Source organism: Psittacula echo, assembly GCF_963264785.1.
Source record: "Psittacula echo genome assembly, chromosome: 6".
In the NCBI taxonomy this organism is placed as follows: Eukaryota; Metazoa; Chordata; class Aves; order Psittaciformes; family Psittacidae; genus Psittacula; species Psittacula echo.
Window position 1 is genome coordinate 47,107,363 of NC_137743.1, and position 14,192 is coordinate 47,121,554.

At 42.1% G+C, this 14,192-nt stretch overlaps 1 protein-coding gene across 1 annotated transcript in view; it reads right to left on the bottom strand.

Annotated features, from left to right (window-relative positions):
• Positions 1 to 12,012, bottom strand: part of TET1 (tet methylcytosine dioxygenase 1) — a gene marked incomplete at its 5' end in the record, with an annotated part of 68,364 nt that extends 56,352 nt beyond the window's left edge. Inside the window, 2 exons of the mRNA XM_080621434.1 lie at positions 2,541 to 2,591; positions 10,081 to 12,012. Of these exons, the coding sequence (XP_080477560.1) occupies positions 2,541 to 2,591; positions 10,081 to 12,012 (1,983 nt within the window). The remainder of the gene's footprint in view (positions 1 to 2,540; positions 2,592 to 10,080) is intronic.
• Positions 12,013 to 14,192: the final 2,180 nt, after the last annotated feature.

Sequence of the window (14,192 nt, forward strand, 5' to 3'; positions counted from 1 at the left end):
AAAGGAGCATTAAAACACAAGGGTGGAAAATGATATATAGTAAACAAAAGGTACAGTATAATGTAGCATGTATCACTTTTAGTCTTAATGTTTATATGTGTCCAACCTGTTTTCAACAGAAAAGCACTGCTTATTTTCATCCTGTACAGAAGAATATGTAAATATGTTGGTCCTGAGAAGCACAATTAGAGGGCACTAGCCCTCCAAGTAAATAAATGTGCATCTATAAAAATTTAGGAGGATTAGAAAGATACTCACTTTGTGTCTTATTGGAAGAAAGTACTACAAATCCTCCTTCTAAAAGTTTACAATACTATTTGAATAAAATACAAAGAAAAAAAAAAGAAACATTCTATTAAAATTTCGAAAGTGTCACTGGTCAGTTACCCTCAATCACTACTGATGATTAGATCAAATGTTGAGATTATAATTTAATAGATACAACAATACCACTTTACATGGCAATCACACCAATAACAGAAGCCAGGTTTGAGAGTCATGTATCAGAACATTATATTTATAAACATGCCCTTGTAAAGAAGCCTGCAAATTATGTAGCTTTTTCTAAGTTTATTGCAGCCATCAGAGAGCTGCAACCTAACTTAAGATGACTGACCTCCCTTCTTCCCTCCAAAACCAAAGGAAAACTCCACCAACCCAAACTTACACATTTCATAAGATACCTTTGGGGGTACCATGCCTTACTTGTTGGATGCAAGTGAACAAACTCTTAGGAAACGCACTTCAGCACCAGAAAACAAAGACAAATACTAGTAAGAATAAAGAACAGTACCTAACACAAAGAGGAAACACTGCAGAATCAATTCAGCAACGGGAAAGTTAAACCACAAATAAACACAAGTCCAACAACTAACATGCAATACTATGCGTACACTCACAAAAAGAGACAAGCCTTGCCCTATAAGAGACAAGGAAACAACACTCTTCAAGCTTTTTGGAAAGGGAGAAAATGAAAGCATTATAGAATCATAGGAACCTGCTCTGCCATCAAATTAGAAACAGTGGCAAAATGAACTCAAAGACAAAAAACTGAAGACTCAGCTATGAGCCCCTACTGTAGACAGATGCCCAATACAACATAGCTACCTATCACAAAAAAAAAAAGACTACTCTTTGACAGAACTGGTGTCATACTTTATAAAGCTGAATGACTCATTTACAAACACTCCTTATTTTGCACACTATTATCAACTGCACAAAACATAGGATGAACAAATGCTAAAGTTTTAAGTACACGTGGGCATAAGATGAATACTTAAAAGCATACCCATGACATAATGAAAGATGCTAACATTTCAACGGATTCATTTGCTTAACACAAGAAATAAAAGCACGTGCTAGTGTTGTACAATCATAATTACTGTTAGCATAATAAACAGGGAGATGGCTTGCACAACTACTACCACATGAAAAGACAGACAACCTTGAAGCTGGACATACTTGCAAGTCACACAAGGTTATCTGCTCCTTGCTCCACCTTAACTTTGCTTTATCTTACAAACTCACACATCTTTTAAGCAAGTTTCTGTAATGTGTGACAGTGATGACAAAACTGATAATTGGGATGTTTTCAAATATAATTACACTACAGACATTCAGCATTTGTCAAATCCAGTAACTTCTGAAATTTTAATGTACTGAAACAACTCTAAACGATCTTATATTACATTTATCTGGTGTAAGAGAATAGCTCTACAAATTTAAACATGTATTTCTTCTCACTTTCCTTAGCTTCATCTTACACATACCATCCGTCTCATTTGCAGCATCCATCCTCCAAAATATTAGTTTGCAATAACAGAATTAGTGACTTATTTCTATTCAAGATAGTCTAAAGACTAACTGAAAGATGCAACATTGATGTGCTACTTGTTACTTTTTTAAAAAAAAAACCAACCTACATTAGCCATGAGTGTAGCAAGTCTGTATTTTGTTATAAAAACTAAAACATTTCCATTTGAATAACCGATCTTTTGTTGTCATAGCCATCTTTAAAATCTTGAGGAAATGTGTCACCAAGCGAGACTGAAGGCTAATATAAGTTCACAGAATCTTCAGTCTCACTTAAGGTTTCCTAAAGTTTAAAGAAAAAAGGAAATCAAAACTACAGTAATGTAAGCATAAAATTTCTCTTTTGTTAATTTGGTTTGCATTGTAACATTGACTTCTTATGTTGAATTTGTATACTAAATTGTATACTAAACACCCCACCAACATTCAACTGTTACCTTTGGAAGTATGAAACTAGGAATAGAGGAAATTAAAGTGAATCTTCAGTGCAATGGAAAGCAAACTTTTGGTCTGCAGACTTGTGCAGAAAGAGTCAAATATGTACACAACATGCTTGGAAAGAAAGAGAAAAAAAAGAACAAGTTCTGTGCTTTTAAAATTGGATAATCTCCTGAAGAGCTGGAAAGCGCCACTTCCCATAAATTAACCCTTTGGTTTCTTAATCTATATGACAAGAAAATGCTGCTTAAAAATGGGAGGGGAGAAATATTAAAGCAATTATTGGTTACCTTTAAAACTCTTTGCTTCCTCCTCTGAGGCCTTTTGTTTTCAGTTAGAACCTAAAAAAACATCAAATTGCAGAGTAAGTTGTGATCACAAAGGCACCTCCGATTTTATTATCAAACTGTAATATTGCTTATTATATACCCTGAATGCTTTACATGCGGCACTTTGGAGGGCTGACGGAGGCTCTTACGCGGCCCCTCCACCGCCACCGCCGCAGACGGCCGAGGGGAGAGGCCCCGCCGCCGCCCCCCCGGAGCCGGCCTCGCTGGTGCCCCGCATTCCTCACAGCGGCGCCCACGAGGCGGCCATCTTGCTTCCTGCCGCAGCGGCGCCCTCCTCCAGGCGGCGTCGCGGGCGCGAGCCTCGTGCCGCTCCGCGGCGCGCGCGCGCACACGCGGCAGGGCGCGAGGAGCCGCGAACCAGCCCCAGCCAATGCGGTGGCTGCGGCCCGAAGCGCTCCCCCACCACCCTTGCTTCCCACCCCACCCCCCCCACCGCCTCCTCCCGCGCTCGCGCCGGCCCTGCCCAAACAAAGGGTCTCCTGTGCGGGAGCCGCAGCGGCCGCCCGCAAGAGGCGGCACGGACTTAATACGCGTGCGGACGCGGAGCCGGAGCACGGCCCGGTCGGCGGGGGGAGGGACGGGGCAAGCGCCCACGCGGACGGCGGCCCCGGGGCCTTTTGGGCTCCACCAGGGCTGCGGCTGCTGCTGCAGGCGGGGTCAGGCGAGGACACGGCTCCTGCGCGTGGGCACGCACGTCCGCGCACCCGCACGGATGCACGCGTGCGCACACCCGCATGCACACGTGTACGCGCCTGTGCATGCGCATGTGTGCACGCAGGCGGGCGGCGAAGCACTAGACAACAGGGCCAAACACCCTCCCCATGAATAACAGGGTGCCGTGGGGCACCACACTGGCAACGCTCTTCCTTGCACCCCGGCTCGTCCTGGAAAGAGTGGAAATCGCCACTCACTGGAGGGAATCATAGAATCATCTAGGTTGGAAAAGATTTTTACAATCATCAAGTTCAACCTTGAAGCCGCAGGCAAGGGCCTGCCTTCAACCAGCTGCACCAAGCCAAGGGAACTACTGCACGGCACCAGTCCCCTCCAAAATCTCTGCCCGGGGCCAGGACCCCAGCAGCCACCGTACTCAACCCCCAGCAGGCTCACATGGACCCAGCCCGTTGCTGCGTGCAACCCACACAGCCCAGCTGTGAGATAAGGCTCCGTCTTCATCTATTCCTCCAGCACCTAACGGAAAGTATCTGCTGCAAACAGATTGCGAAGGCAACAGGCCACCATGCAAACACAAAATGCAATTGTTTTTCCACATCTCCACCTGCTTAAAATGTTCATCCGTTTTGAAGAATTGTAGAATAGTTTGAGTTGGAAGGGATCTTCCAAAGCCATCTAGTCCAACTCCCCCTACATCTTCATCTATATCAGCTTGCCCAGAACAACATCCAGCCTGGCCCTGAACGTGCCCAGGTATAGGGCATTTGCCACCTCTCTGGGCAACCTGTTCCACTATTTTACCATCCTCATTGTAAAGAATTTTTTTCCTCATATCCAGTCTGAATCTCTCCTCTTTTAGTTTAAAACCATTTCCCCCTATCCTGTCACAACAGGCCCTGCTAAAAACTCTTACCCCAGAAGAGAAAGTAGGGGTCACAGCTCTGCAAGTTTTCACACCAAGGCCTGAAGTATCACAGGGATACACTCTAACCATGGGGAACAAACAAATAACAAGGTATCTAACATACCACTAGTCACTGAAGCATTTACTGAAACAATTTGCAGTTGACATCCAAACCAGAAAGTTGGCCATGTGCAACACATGGAAAAAGCCTATATGAAGGTCTTTTTAGCAGCTACAGACTGCACTTTAAAACTGTTTCCTTTAACCACTGCTAAATTACAAGTGCAATTGCTGTCTGGCTATTGGTGCAAATCAGTTAAGTAGTGCAAATGCTCAGATGTGGACACAAAACTCATTCTGCAGCTCATCAATTAAGTCAGAGAAAGGCTTCCCCATTTTGTTGCCCAATGCTACGTTGTATTTAAGTTCCTCATTTGTTACACCAGAGTACTGTATTAAATAGGATTTAGGATCAGGTAAAATAAAAGTACTGATTTGTAACGTTTTCCAAAATTCCACAAGTCTGCAAGGGTCTTCAAGCATAATAAGAACAAGAAAGGTACATACACTCAGTGATCCGGTTATTCTTTGCAGTTTTGGCTACTTAAGGCGCTTTACAGTCAAAAAAAAAAAAATTACAAAATATTTTGTATGCTAAGACCCAGTGTTCTGATTTAGTACCCAGTTCCTTCCTGCACAGGACAGCACCGAAGTGGTAGTTTCAGATTTCCTTGTTAGTCAGGCAGTTTCCCCTCCTGTTAGGATTTGTTCTCAAAAACAGGGAAGGAAAGAAACCTCTTCAAATGAAAATTTCCCTGTAAAAGCTGTAAGAACTGGCACAGACAATGAAGAGCAGTGAAGAAGCAACTTTTTAGATGCATCCTCTGCAAATAACTATAACCCTAACTAATCTATTTCCCTGTAATTTAGGCTGCATTAATAGCCCACACCAGGATTACAGAGAATGGCAGTATGAGTCGTAATTATTTCACGTACCCACAGAGCACACATACGTAAAACAGAATCATAGAATCGTAAAGAGTAAACTGCACTACTCCAACTCCCTGCCCTGCATCCACAGAGTAGGCTGTACACACCTTCACTCATCTTTGCCATAAGTTACCAACTCCTCTAGCCCATATGCTATGCCCATACAAAACTCTCAAGTATCGTATTCAAGAGGAATGTTTTTATGCACACTTATTTTAAAATTTATCTGGCTTAAATATTTCTGGAGTCTATTGTAAAATAAATACCACGAAGTCCACATTTCTTGATTATAACTAGGCCTGGCTAGAAAACAAGAATTCCATTTTGCTTTTTATATTTATTTTTTTTTTAAGATTTCAACACTTGGTTATGTTCCAAAGCAGAGCAAACCTTTCAAAAAATCAAGAGGAGACAGATGGGATGTGGGATACCAAAGTTCAAACCCTTGGTCTGCATCAGACAAAAAGCCCTAACCACCCAAGCTGTTCTAATAATTCCCTCCCCCTTTCTTTTTCAAGTTTTAAGCAGAAATTTCATTTGGAACCTTGAGAAACTTTCCCCTCAAAATAGTTGCATCAAGACAGATAGTAGCTCTGAAAGCTTCCTGTTAAATCAGCATTTTCCATTCAAGGAATGGCTTACTGGAAAGTTCCCAACCAACTTGAATTGCAGCATCCTTTTTAAATATGTCTGGGTTTTCATCAGCGTGTTAAAAACCCACAAGCAAGCAGGCCGTTATTGTTATTTAATATTTCCATGTTACGCAGAGTACAGCTATTAAAGAAGATGTCTTGAGACACCTTGGTCAACCCAGTGAACTTGTACCCAGTGACCTGATTTTTTTTTCTGTCAGTTCATTGACTCCAGGTCCCACTAAATCTAAAATGGTCTGTAACCTAATACAAACTAAAGCTCTCCCTGGCAGATGCTTTCAGCCCAAGAGGGCTTCCCTGCCCAGATAGGACCCTAAAATGTAGGCACCCTGGAAAGCTTTGCAGAAAGAAGCCTTTGGAGATGACAGCTCCCCACAGCTGCAGTTTCACAGCAGCTCAGTATGCTCATGTCCTTTTGGGCAAGGAGCTGTGGTGGCATGCTACAAAACCCTGCAAGTTCAGTTCTCCTTGGTAACTGGAGTTGCTCAGCTTGACCCCCACCAGGAACAGGGTGATAGCTATGCCCAGGAGAGCGCTGTCCAGCTGGGAGCCAGATGATATCTTCATCCACCCACCTAGCCAGAGCCAAGCACACCATGCTCCACAGCTTGATCAATGACCCCAAGCACCCAGAAGGCAGTGTTTTCATCACAAGCATGTGCTGCTACATCTGCAACACCTGCCTGTGCAAAACAGAAATCCTTTTTCCAAGGAGAAAATAAAACAGGTCATGGACTACCTTCTCTATCTATAGGCCAGCTTGGAAGCCTACAAAATCCTGGCCTGACACTACAATGCATTCAGGCAGCCTTGACACACATGGCAACGCAATGGTAGCAAAACAGACTACTTCTTGGAATTAAATATGCTTTCAGATAGAAAATAGCTGTGAAATATGCTTCAGTAACTGCTACACTCTTTCAGAAAACAGCAGATTTGTAAAGACAAAAAAGGTGGAAGCATCACAGTCTCATCCATGTAAACTTATCAGACTCTTCACTGTGAAGCATTCCCACATTACTCATTCAGAGAGGGACAGTAACCCAATATAAGCCCCTTTTCCTCCTGTCCTCAAAGCTGGCTTGCTTTCTCCCCCATGTATTTTAGGATTTTTCTCTACCAACTCCTAACCAGCCACAATGTGAATCCCTCAGGAAGGGACATTACATACAACAATATTGCTATACACACAGGCTGTGAACTAGAGCCCACAACGCTTTATCCAGACTTTCATGACATCACATCTCTGCAAAGCCAGTTACATTCAGGAAGGTAAAGTACCACTGAAGGCTTACGTGCATGTTACTGTTAAGTGATATTTTTCAAGTCCAATATAGTTTTCAAATCTTTATCTCTATTATGTATGAATTAATGAAAATAACAGTAACATAACTAATACCAGCTCCAAACACACAAGCAATATTCTCCAAGGTTAGAATGCTTGTGCACGCATACGGGCATGTGTGTTGGAATATGCACTTCAGTCTGCATTCACTGCTTCTACCAGCCAGGCCTTATGCCCTGTAACTGTAAATCCATGTAAATTCCTAAGGAAAACCAACACTTTCTCTTTTTAAAACAGCATGCATAGACTGCCAACCCCTGCACTGGCTATCCTACAGCCATTTCACATACAGAGATCCTGTTGACTTCACTTTGACTTTTGCATTGTTTAGTTAGAATGAGAAGAGATAATTCCCTTTAAGGCAAAACACCAGTGCTTAAACTATGCTCATGCAGAGCACATCTATCCCCTACACCCTCCTCCCAGTGAATCACCTCTAAAAAATGGTTACATTCCACCAACATGAGACACGCATGACTCTTCTGAGCAAGGAATGTAGTGAAGCCAACCTCACTTCTCTTAATATGTTCACTTTCTATACCATGGACAGAGACCTACAGTTTTGGGTTTCCCCCAGCTGCCCTCTATTTGAAACGCATTACTGTCCCAGAAGTCCCATCTGTTGCAGTCCCAGTCCTACCAGTCTGGGAAAACACAATGGGATTCCCTTCCAGAATGCTACAATCTTATCTAAAGGATAACTGCTGAACAGAGTGATAGTATTTCCCCTCCCCCCACACCTCCTCCTGTATCTCAACACCTTTAAAGAGTTCTCGCAACATACATACGTTGTAGAAATAGTTTCCTCTTTCTTTTTCTCAGAGCACAGTTTCTAGAAATTACAAATGAGGCAAGGCTTGCTTCTAAGAATATCTGAGAAAGCACTAGGTTTCATTCAAAGACAATTTTATAAGAATATACTTGACATATTCTTAAATGTCAGGAGTGCTTCATTTCCTCCATGCAGTACTCTGAAACTCCATACAAAATTTAACAGGAAATGAAGGTGGCCCCTGGTGCAGCTCTAAATGCACTGTACAAAATGAGACCAGTTTGGTAAAATAAAAGCACACACCCCCCCAAAAAAAAAAAAAAAATAAAAGAAGTTGTCAAAGAAAAGAGTAAACCCAAGGAACCTTATAAAGAAAACAAACAGAGCACCCAGAGAGGACAAAGGTGAAGGGGCAAAGCTAATCTGCAAGCAGAAGGTCAGCCTGAACAACCAGAAAAGAAGTATGTTTAGCCTGGAAAACAAAGGTTGACAGAAAAGCTGAAGTGCTTCCTTTCACCAACCCTGCCAAAACCCTTTTTAAACCATGGCTGTTAGATCACTCCCTACCTCAACTCCACCAGTTCTCTCCCATAAGCTTCTTCAATCCCACTGACTAAGAAAAGGATGTAACAGCACTACTCTTCAGCTGTAAAAAGTCAGGATCTGTCTTCATCACCTTTATTGTTTTAATATACATATCTTAAGTCACATTAGAGCTATCCCTCCCCTCGGGTTTTTTTTTTTTTCCCAAGAGCATTCAGGAGCAGTTGACACACAAAGAGGTTTTTGAATGAACTCTGAGCCAAGTTGTCTAAACCTACTTCCCTAAACATTAAAACTTAAAATATAACTTAAAATATACTTCCCCCACAAAGGGGAATATATTATATCCCCTCACTGCTACAGGACTTTTCTTTCTGCTTGCCTACCTTAAGAACAGAACAGACTTCTCTGCAAACCCTGGTAAGCACAGGACAGAGCAGTGAAAACAGGAGGTCTCCTGAGATCTCCGCAGCTGATGGGAATTTCTACCTGCTGTAAGAGTACACTATTTTAATGAAACTGCTATTGAGAAAGGTTTTGCAGGTGCATTCTCCTCAGCGTGAACTGCTCCACTCAGAGTACACACTGGTGCAGAGACTTGAACCTCAGTTTCCGACATCCCAAGGCAAACATCCCAGTGACTTAACTACCGAGAGAGCCTCTCACCCTCTGTGGCTCAGGTACTAGTGGATCATAAGAAGTAGAACACATTCAGCAGCACATGATGGCACAGAGGCTAACTCTGCAGTTCACAGGTCAGGGGATTCAGCTGGGATGTGGGAAATCTATGTTCAACTCCATACTTACCTGATGGTAAAGCCTGATCTTGAACTGAAATCTCTCAGAAGGTCAGTGCTGTTATCACAGGGGCATACAGACTGTCTTTTCCCCTCCTCTTTGTTCCAAAAGTAATGACCTGGGTTACAAAAGGCTGATGGATCAGAAAAATGAGTGAGAAACACAGAAAAAGAAAGTATGTATGGGGGATGTGGTAAAAGACAAAGGGAGACAGGCAGGAGAAGTGAAATGAGAGAAACAGAAGAACAGACAATTAGAAAGGCAGAGAGATGCGAAAGGGGAAAATGCAGCTACAATTTGGTCCTGAAGTTTTATAAATTTATTTCCACCAAATCTGTCATCACAAGCAAATCACTTTAACTGAATTAAAGACCAAACAGCCTGCCTTCCTTTGCTTTTTAACCCTGAGCACTTTGAAATACAGACCCTAACAACTCATAGTCTCCTAAGACTACCCTCATTCTTCCCCCTCCCCACATTTTACACTTAAATTTTTTCGTCTCTTCATGCCCTCCATGAATTAATTGCTTTGGCCACTACGCCAATATCTGGAACACAGAGTTAAAGCCATAGTTACCTCTGATTTTATGCATTTACACATCAAGAGTAAGAGAAACTCCAGCTCACTTTAATCTATACCTCTACAGATGATAACAGAAAGTTACTATACAACCTGTTAGCTCCAACAGTAACCCTAAGCTCTCTAAAACTGTACAGTGACCTGCGTTTCCCTTGGTAGCATTTTGAGATGTACCTCAAGCATCAAAAGAATGACTTAATCCACAATTTCTTTGGCTTACCTCAAAAGGTAGCATGATAGGTGGTGGTGGCTTTTTCAGTTCTTCACATTTTCTCTTTTTACATATCCGGTGACTAGTTTTGCGTTTCCTGCAACAGCTGCATTCTTCACAATTTGTTTTCCGTAGACAGGGCTCACAGACTCCACAACGCCTTCGTTTCTTTTTCTCTAGCGTAGGGAGCAGAGATGAATATGGAACAGCATAATCACCAGCTGGATTTTTAACTGAAGATGGCCCTGAGGCTTCAACTGCTTCAGTGCTGTCTCTCACGTTGTCCTGAACCAAATTCAAGCTTACTCCAACACTTCCCAGCTGTGATGAATAATCATTATGCTGCAGTCTTGAGTCAGCTGGCAAATCTGCATTTATGGCTTTTTCTGAGGCAAGAGCACAGATTTCCACGCTTGAAGGCAACTCTGAAACAAAACCTTCAGAGAATTGTCCAGAGCTTTCACCAGAGATTTCATTGACTGTGCTTTTTTCTAAATCTAGAGATAAAGTAGGGACATAACCTGAATTCAGAATTAATGTCTCTGCATTGATACATTTAACAAGCTGTTCAATGTCCTCCACTTCAATATTGTTTAAAGAGGTATCGGAAACTGGTTCACATACTGTAAATATGTTTTTAGAGTCAGATTCTGAATTCTCTTTTGTACACCTCAAATCCAAATTTGAGTCAACTTCTTTGTGAAAGGGTACAAAATCCACATCCAGTTTCATATGGGATTCTGCAAATGAGCTTGCACCTTCAAAATGTAAAAGTGAATTTGATTCAATGACAGCAACAGAGCTGGAATTTGAACCTACATCTTTACTCTCAGAGTCTAAATCCCAGCCTGCCTTCAAGCAGGACTCTGCAAGTGAGCTTGCATCTTCTAATAGATTTTCTTGTGAGTTAAAATCAGAGGTAACTATAGGTGCAGAATGCAAGTCTTGTTCTTCACTAGGTAGCACCTGGTCCAACTCTGCTTCAAGGTGAGATTTGGCAAGTGGGACCAACTCTTCTAACAGTACTGCTGAGCTGAGGTGTGAGGTATTGACAGAGCTGAAGTCAGGTTCTTTACTGCTAGGCACCAAATCAAAGGGAGTCTCTACGCACACCTTCAAGTTTGATTCAGAGGTGATTGCAGAGTCAGAAGGAGAAGAGAGATGCACAATGGCAGCATCTTCAACAAATGCTTCAGCTGAACTACCTGAATTGAGATCACTAGGTGTCTGCTCACAGGGCAGGTCTTCATGCTTATATTTCACCCCTGATGTTTCTGTATCATCATCAGTTACCTGACTGCTTGGAATTGAGTCATTTGTTTCAGGTATTTCTACCTCTTTGTCTTGACTGGCACATGTGATAGCAGGCTCTTCACCTGCACTACATGGTGCATCTTCTATAGGCAGAGGAGCTAAATCATTTTGTGCTAAATCATGTTTCAAAACTCTTTCACCTGCTTCTAAGTTTTTTTCTTCTGCTACTGCCAGAGCTTTTTGTTCATGTTTTTCCTTTGTTTCTAGCCTTTTTTGTGCTGCAGCTTTCTTGGGTTTTGCAATTGTTGGAGTTTGGGACAATTTACGGGAGAATGATCGGTTACGGAGAGACATTGTAAAGCCATTGATGTTGAAAGAATCCTGGTTATGAAAGAGGATATTGTCAGCTTTCTCCAAACTCACCCAAGATGCTCCAGACAAGGTTCTGGTTACACTGCTCCTGAGAAGTCTACCTGAAGAGCTCATGATTGGTTTCTTTTCTTGCTGTTTTTTCTTAACATCTTTTTCTTGTGCTGGCTTTTTGCCTTTTCCAGAACTCACAGCTTTTGTAGAAGTCTTTGTGGTTTTCTTTCTCACTTGGCTAGATTTCTTTTTGCTCTGGTTAGTTTTCTTTTTGCCTAACTCTTCCTTTTTGACTAATCTGGAAGGCCTCGCGTGGTGAGCCATGTCTGAGGAGTAGTAGAAATGTTAAGAGGCGAGATGGAAAAAAATCATGAGCTCTTGAGAGAACTTCTCGCTAGAAAACTGCATACTGCCATTGCTGCTCTCTGTGGTGATGCAACATTCACTCTGAAACAGAAAAAAATGCAAAATACATTTTTAATTCGTGATTGGTGTGCATGTATTAAACCATCCATTTTTAAGTATGTAAAATATACTGGTAGAACTAGAAATACATTGGACATTGAAACATATTGTATTGTTCCATACATTGGAATGTATTGGACATTACATTCCATTACTACAAAAGCTTTGAAAAATACTAGCATGTTGAATAGAAAGTTTGCCTAATGCCGGTAACACAAATGAAGAAAACAGAACTCAAATGACTGGGCAACATCACATATTTACTGTTTTAGTTCTAAAAAGTCTGAATTTTCTCAATCTTATTAACTGCTTATTAACCTCCCCTTCCCCTTGAGCAAGGATGGGAAAAGTTTACATCCATAGCTTTATGTTCAACAGTGTATCTATCACTGCAAGGACATTCAGGAATAAAGAACAAAGCCAAGTTTAGTGTATGTGCGTGTGTGTGTGCACATCCATACACCATCACCAGGGCCTCATCATTCTTCAACCATTCATTGGCTGCCCACCATGGTACAGTTGCAGATAGGAGAAACAACTGGTTTCCCAAAGATATCTAACTTGTAGTGTTATTCACAGGGGAACTGGACCAGGGAAGATGTGCCTTTCCCAGTATTACTTCACAGGATAACATACCTGTGCACCCTCATTACACTCCAAGCCTTGCTTCCACACTGTCTAGCTATATCAAATGTATTAGGCAGATAGTTGTCTCTGCTTCATCATTATGACTACTAACATATTTGCCTCCAACAAAATACCACACTTTTCTCCTAAGCTTTTATAAAGTAATTCTCATAAGTAGAGTTTTCTAGCATTTGGTGCTTCTAAGTACCTGTGGGAGGCTTTTAAAGCTTTATTTAGCTGTTTGGATAGATTAGATGGGTAGACAAGAGCAGCTTAATAATGGGGAGCAGGCAGAGCAAGAGGCTCTAATCTCAGGCAGGAGAGTGCCTTCCCTTTGTCATCATTCCTTTGAATTCCTTAAGCCCAAATCAAGGCAACTACAGCCACCTGCACCTCACTGATGGGAAGAGGGAAAGAAAAGGAAGAACAAGAAGCATGGGAATGATGTCTAAACACCTGACCTCTAAAAGAAGGGTGAAGAAGGAGAAAAAAAAAAAAGAAAAATTGAATTAAACAAAGAAGAAAAAAGGGGAATCCTGGCTTCTAAAGGACATAGAAAAGGGAAAAAGAATGCTACCAGGCTCCTGACACCACTACTCCCTCCTATGACCTCAACCCCAGCTTGAAGCTAGCAGGGTGATCTTATGAGGCTGCACTTACCCACAGCCTGGTCTGAGCTCTGCTGAAGATGGGAGAGCTATGCTAGTGCAGCCCAGTCTACTTAATGGTACTACACCAGCCAGGCTAGGCTGCTGTAGGGCAAACGAAAAGGCACAAGGCACTTGAAGAGCAGGTCAGAACAGACCCTCAGATCACAAAAACATATCTACAGAAGAAGGGGTGCAGAAAGCTTATAACTAACCACACCAAAAAGCACTGCACCAAGATAAGCTCATTAGCCTGCCAAGTGGATGGTCTCGCAGAGCCAACTTGCATAGCCTCTGTGCGGGACCACCAGCTCCTCAAAACCCAAGCACGCTGTCAGCGACCTTGTTTCTAGTTGCCTTTACACTGAGCAGTCTGCCCAGTGGCAACAGTACCCACCAAGGCTAACAGTAACTCCCCAAACTCTTTTATAGTAGCTTACTTAAAGCATTTTGAATCTCATCTCTTTTTTATTTTTTTATTCAGCAGTAGTAAGCCAACTGATTCTGTGTACTACAACATAAAACCCAAATATCTTAGCTAAACATGATGTGATTATCCTGAATTGTATCTTCCTATTACATACCAGATGAATTTTATTACTGAGCTAGCAGGTTTTCCACACACTCAAATACCATTTCGGCACCAGCACTGCTGTACAAGACAAGGCTAAACACTTTTAAGGTCAGATCAGAAAATAATGCCCATCAAGTACACCATAAACAAGCTAACAGCATCCCTCCTCCGCCACAGCAAAACATCCAACC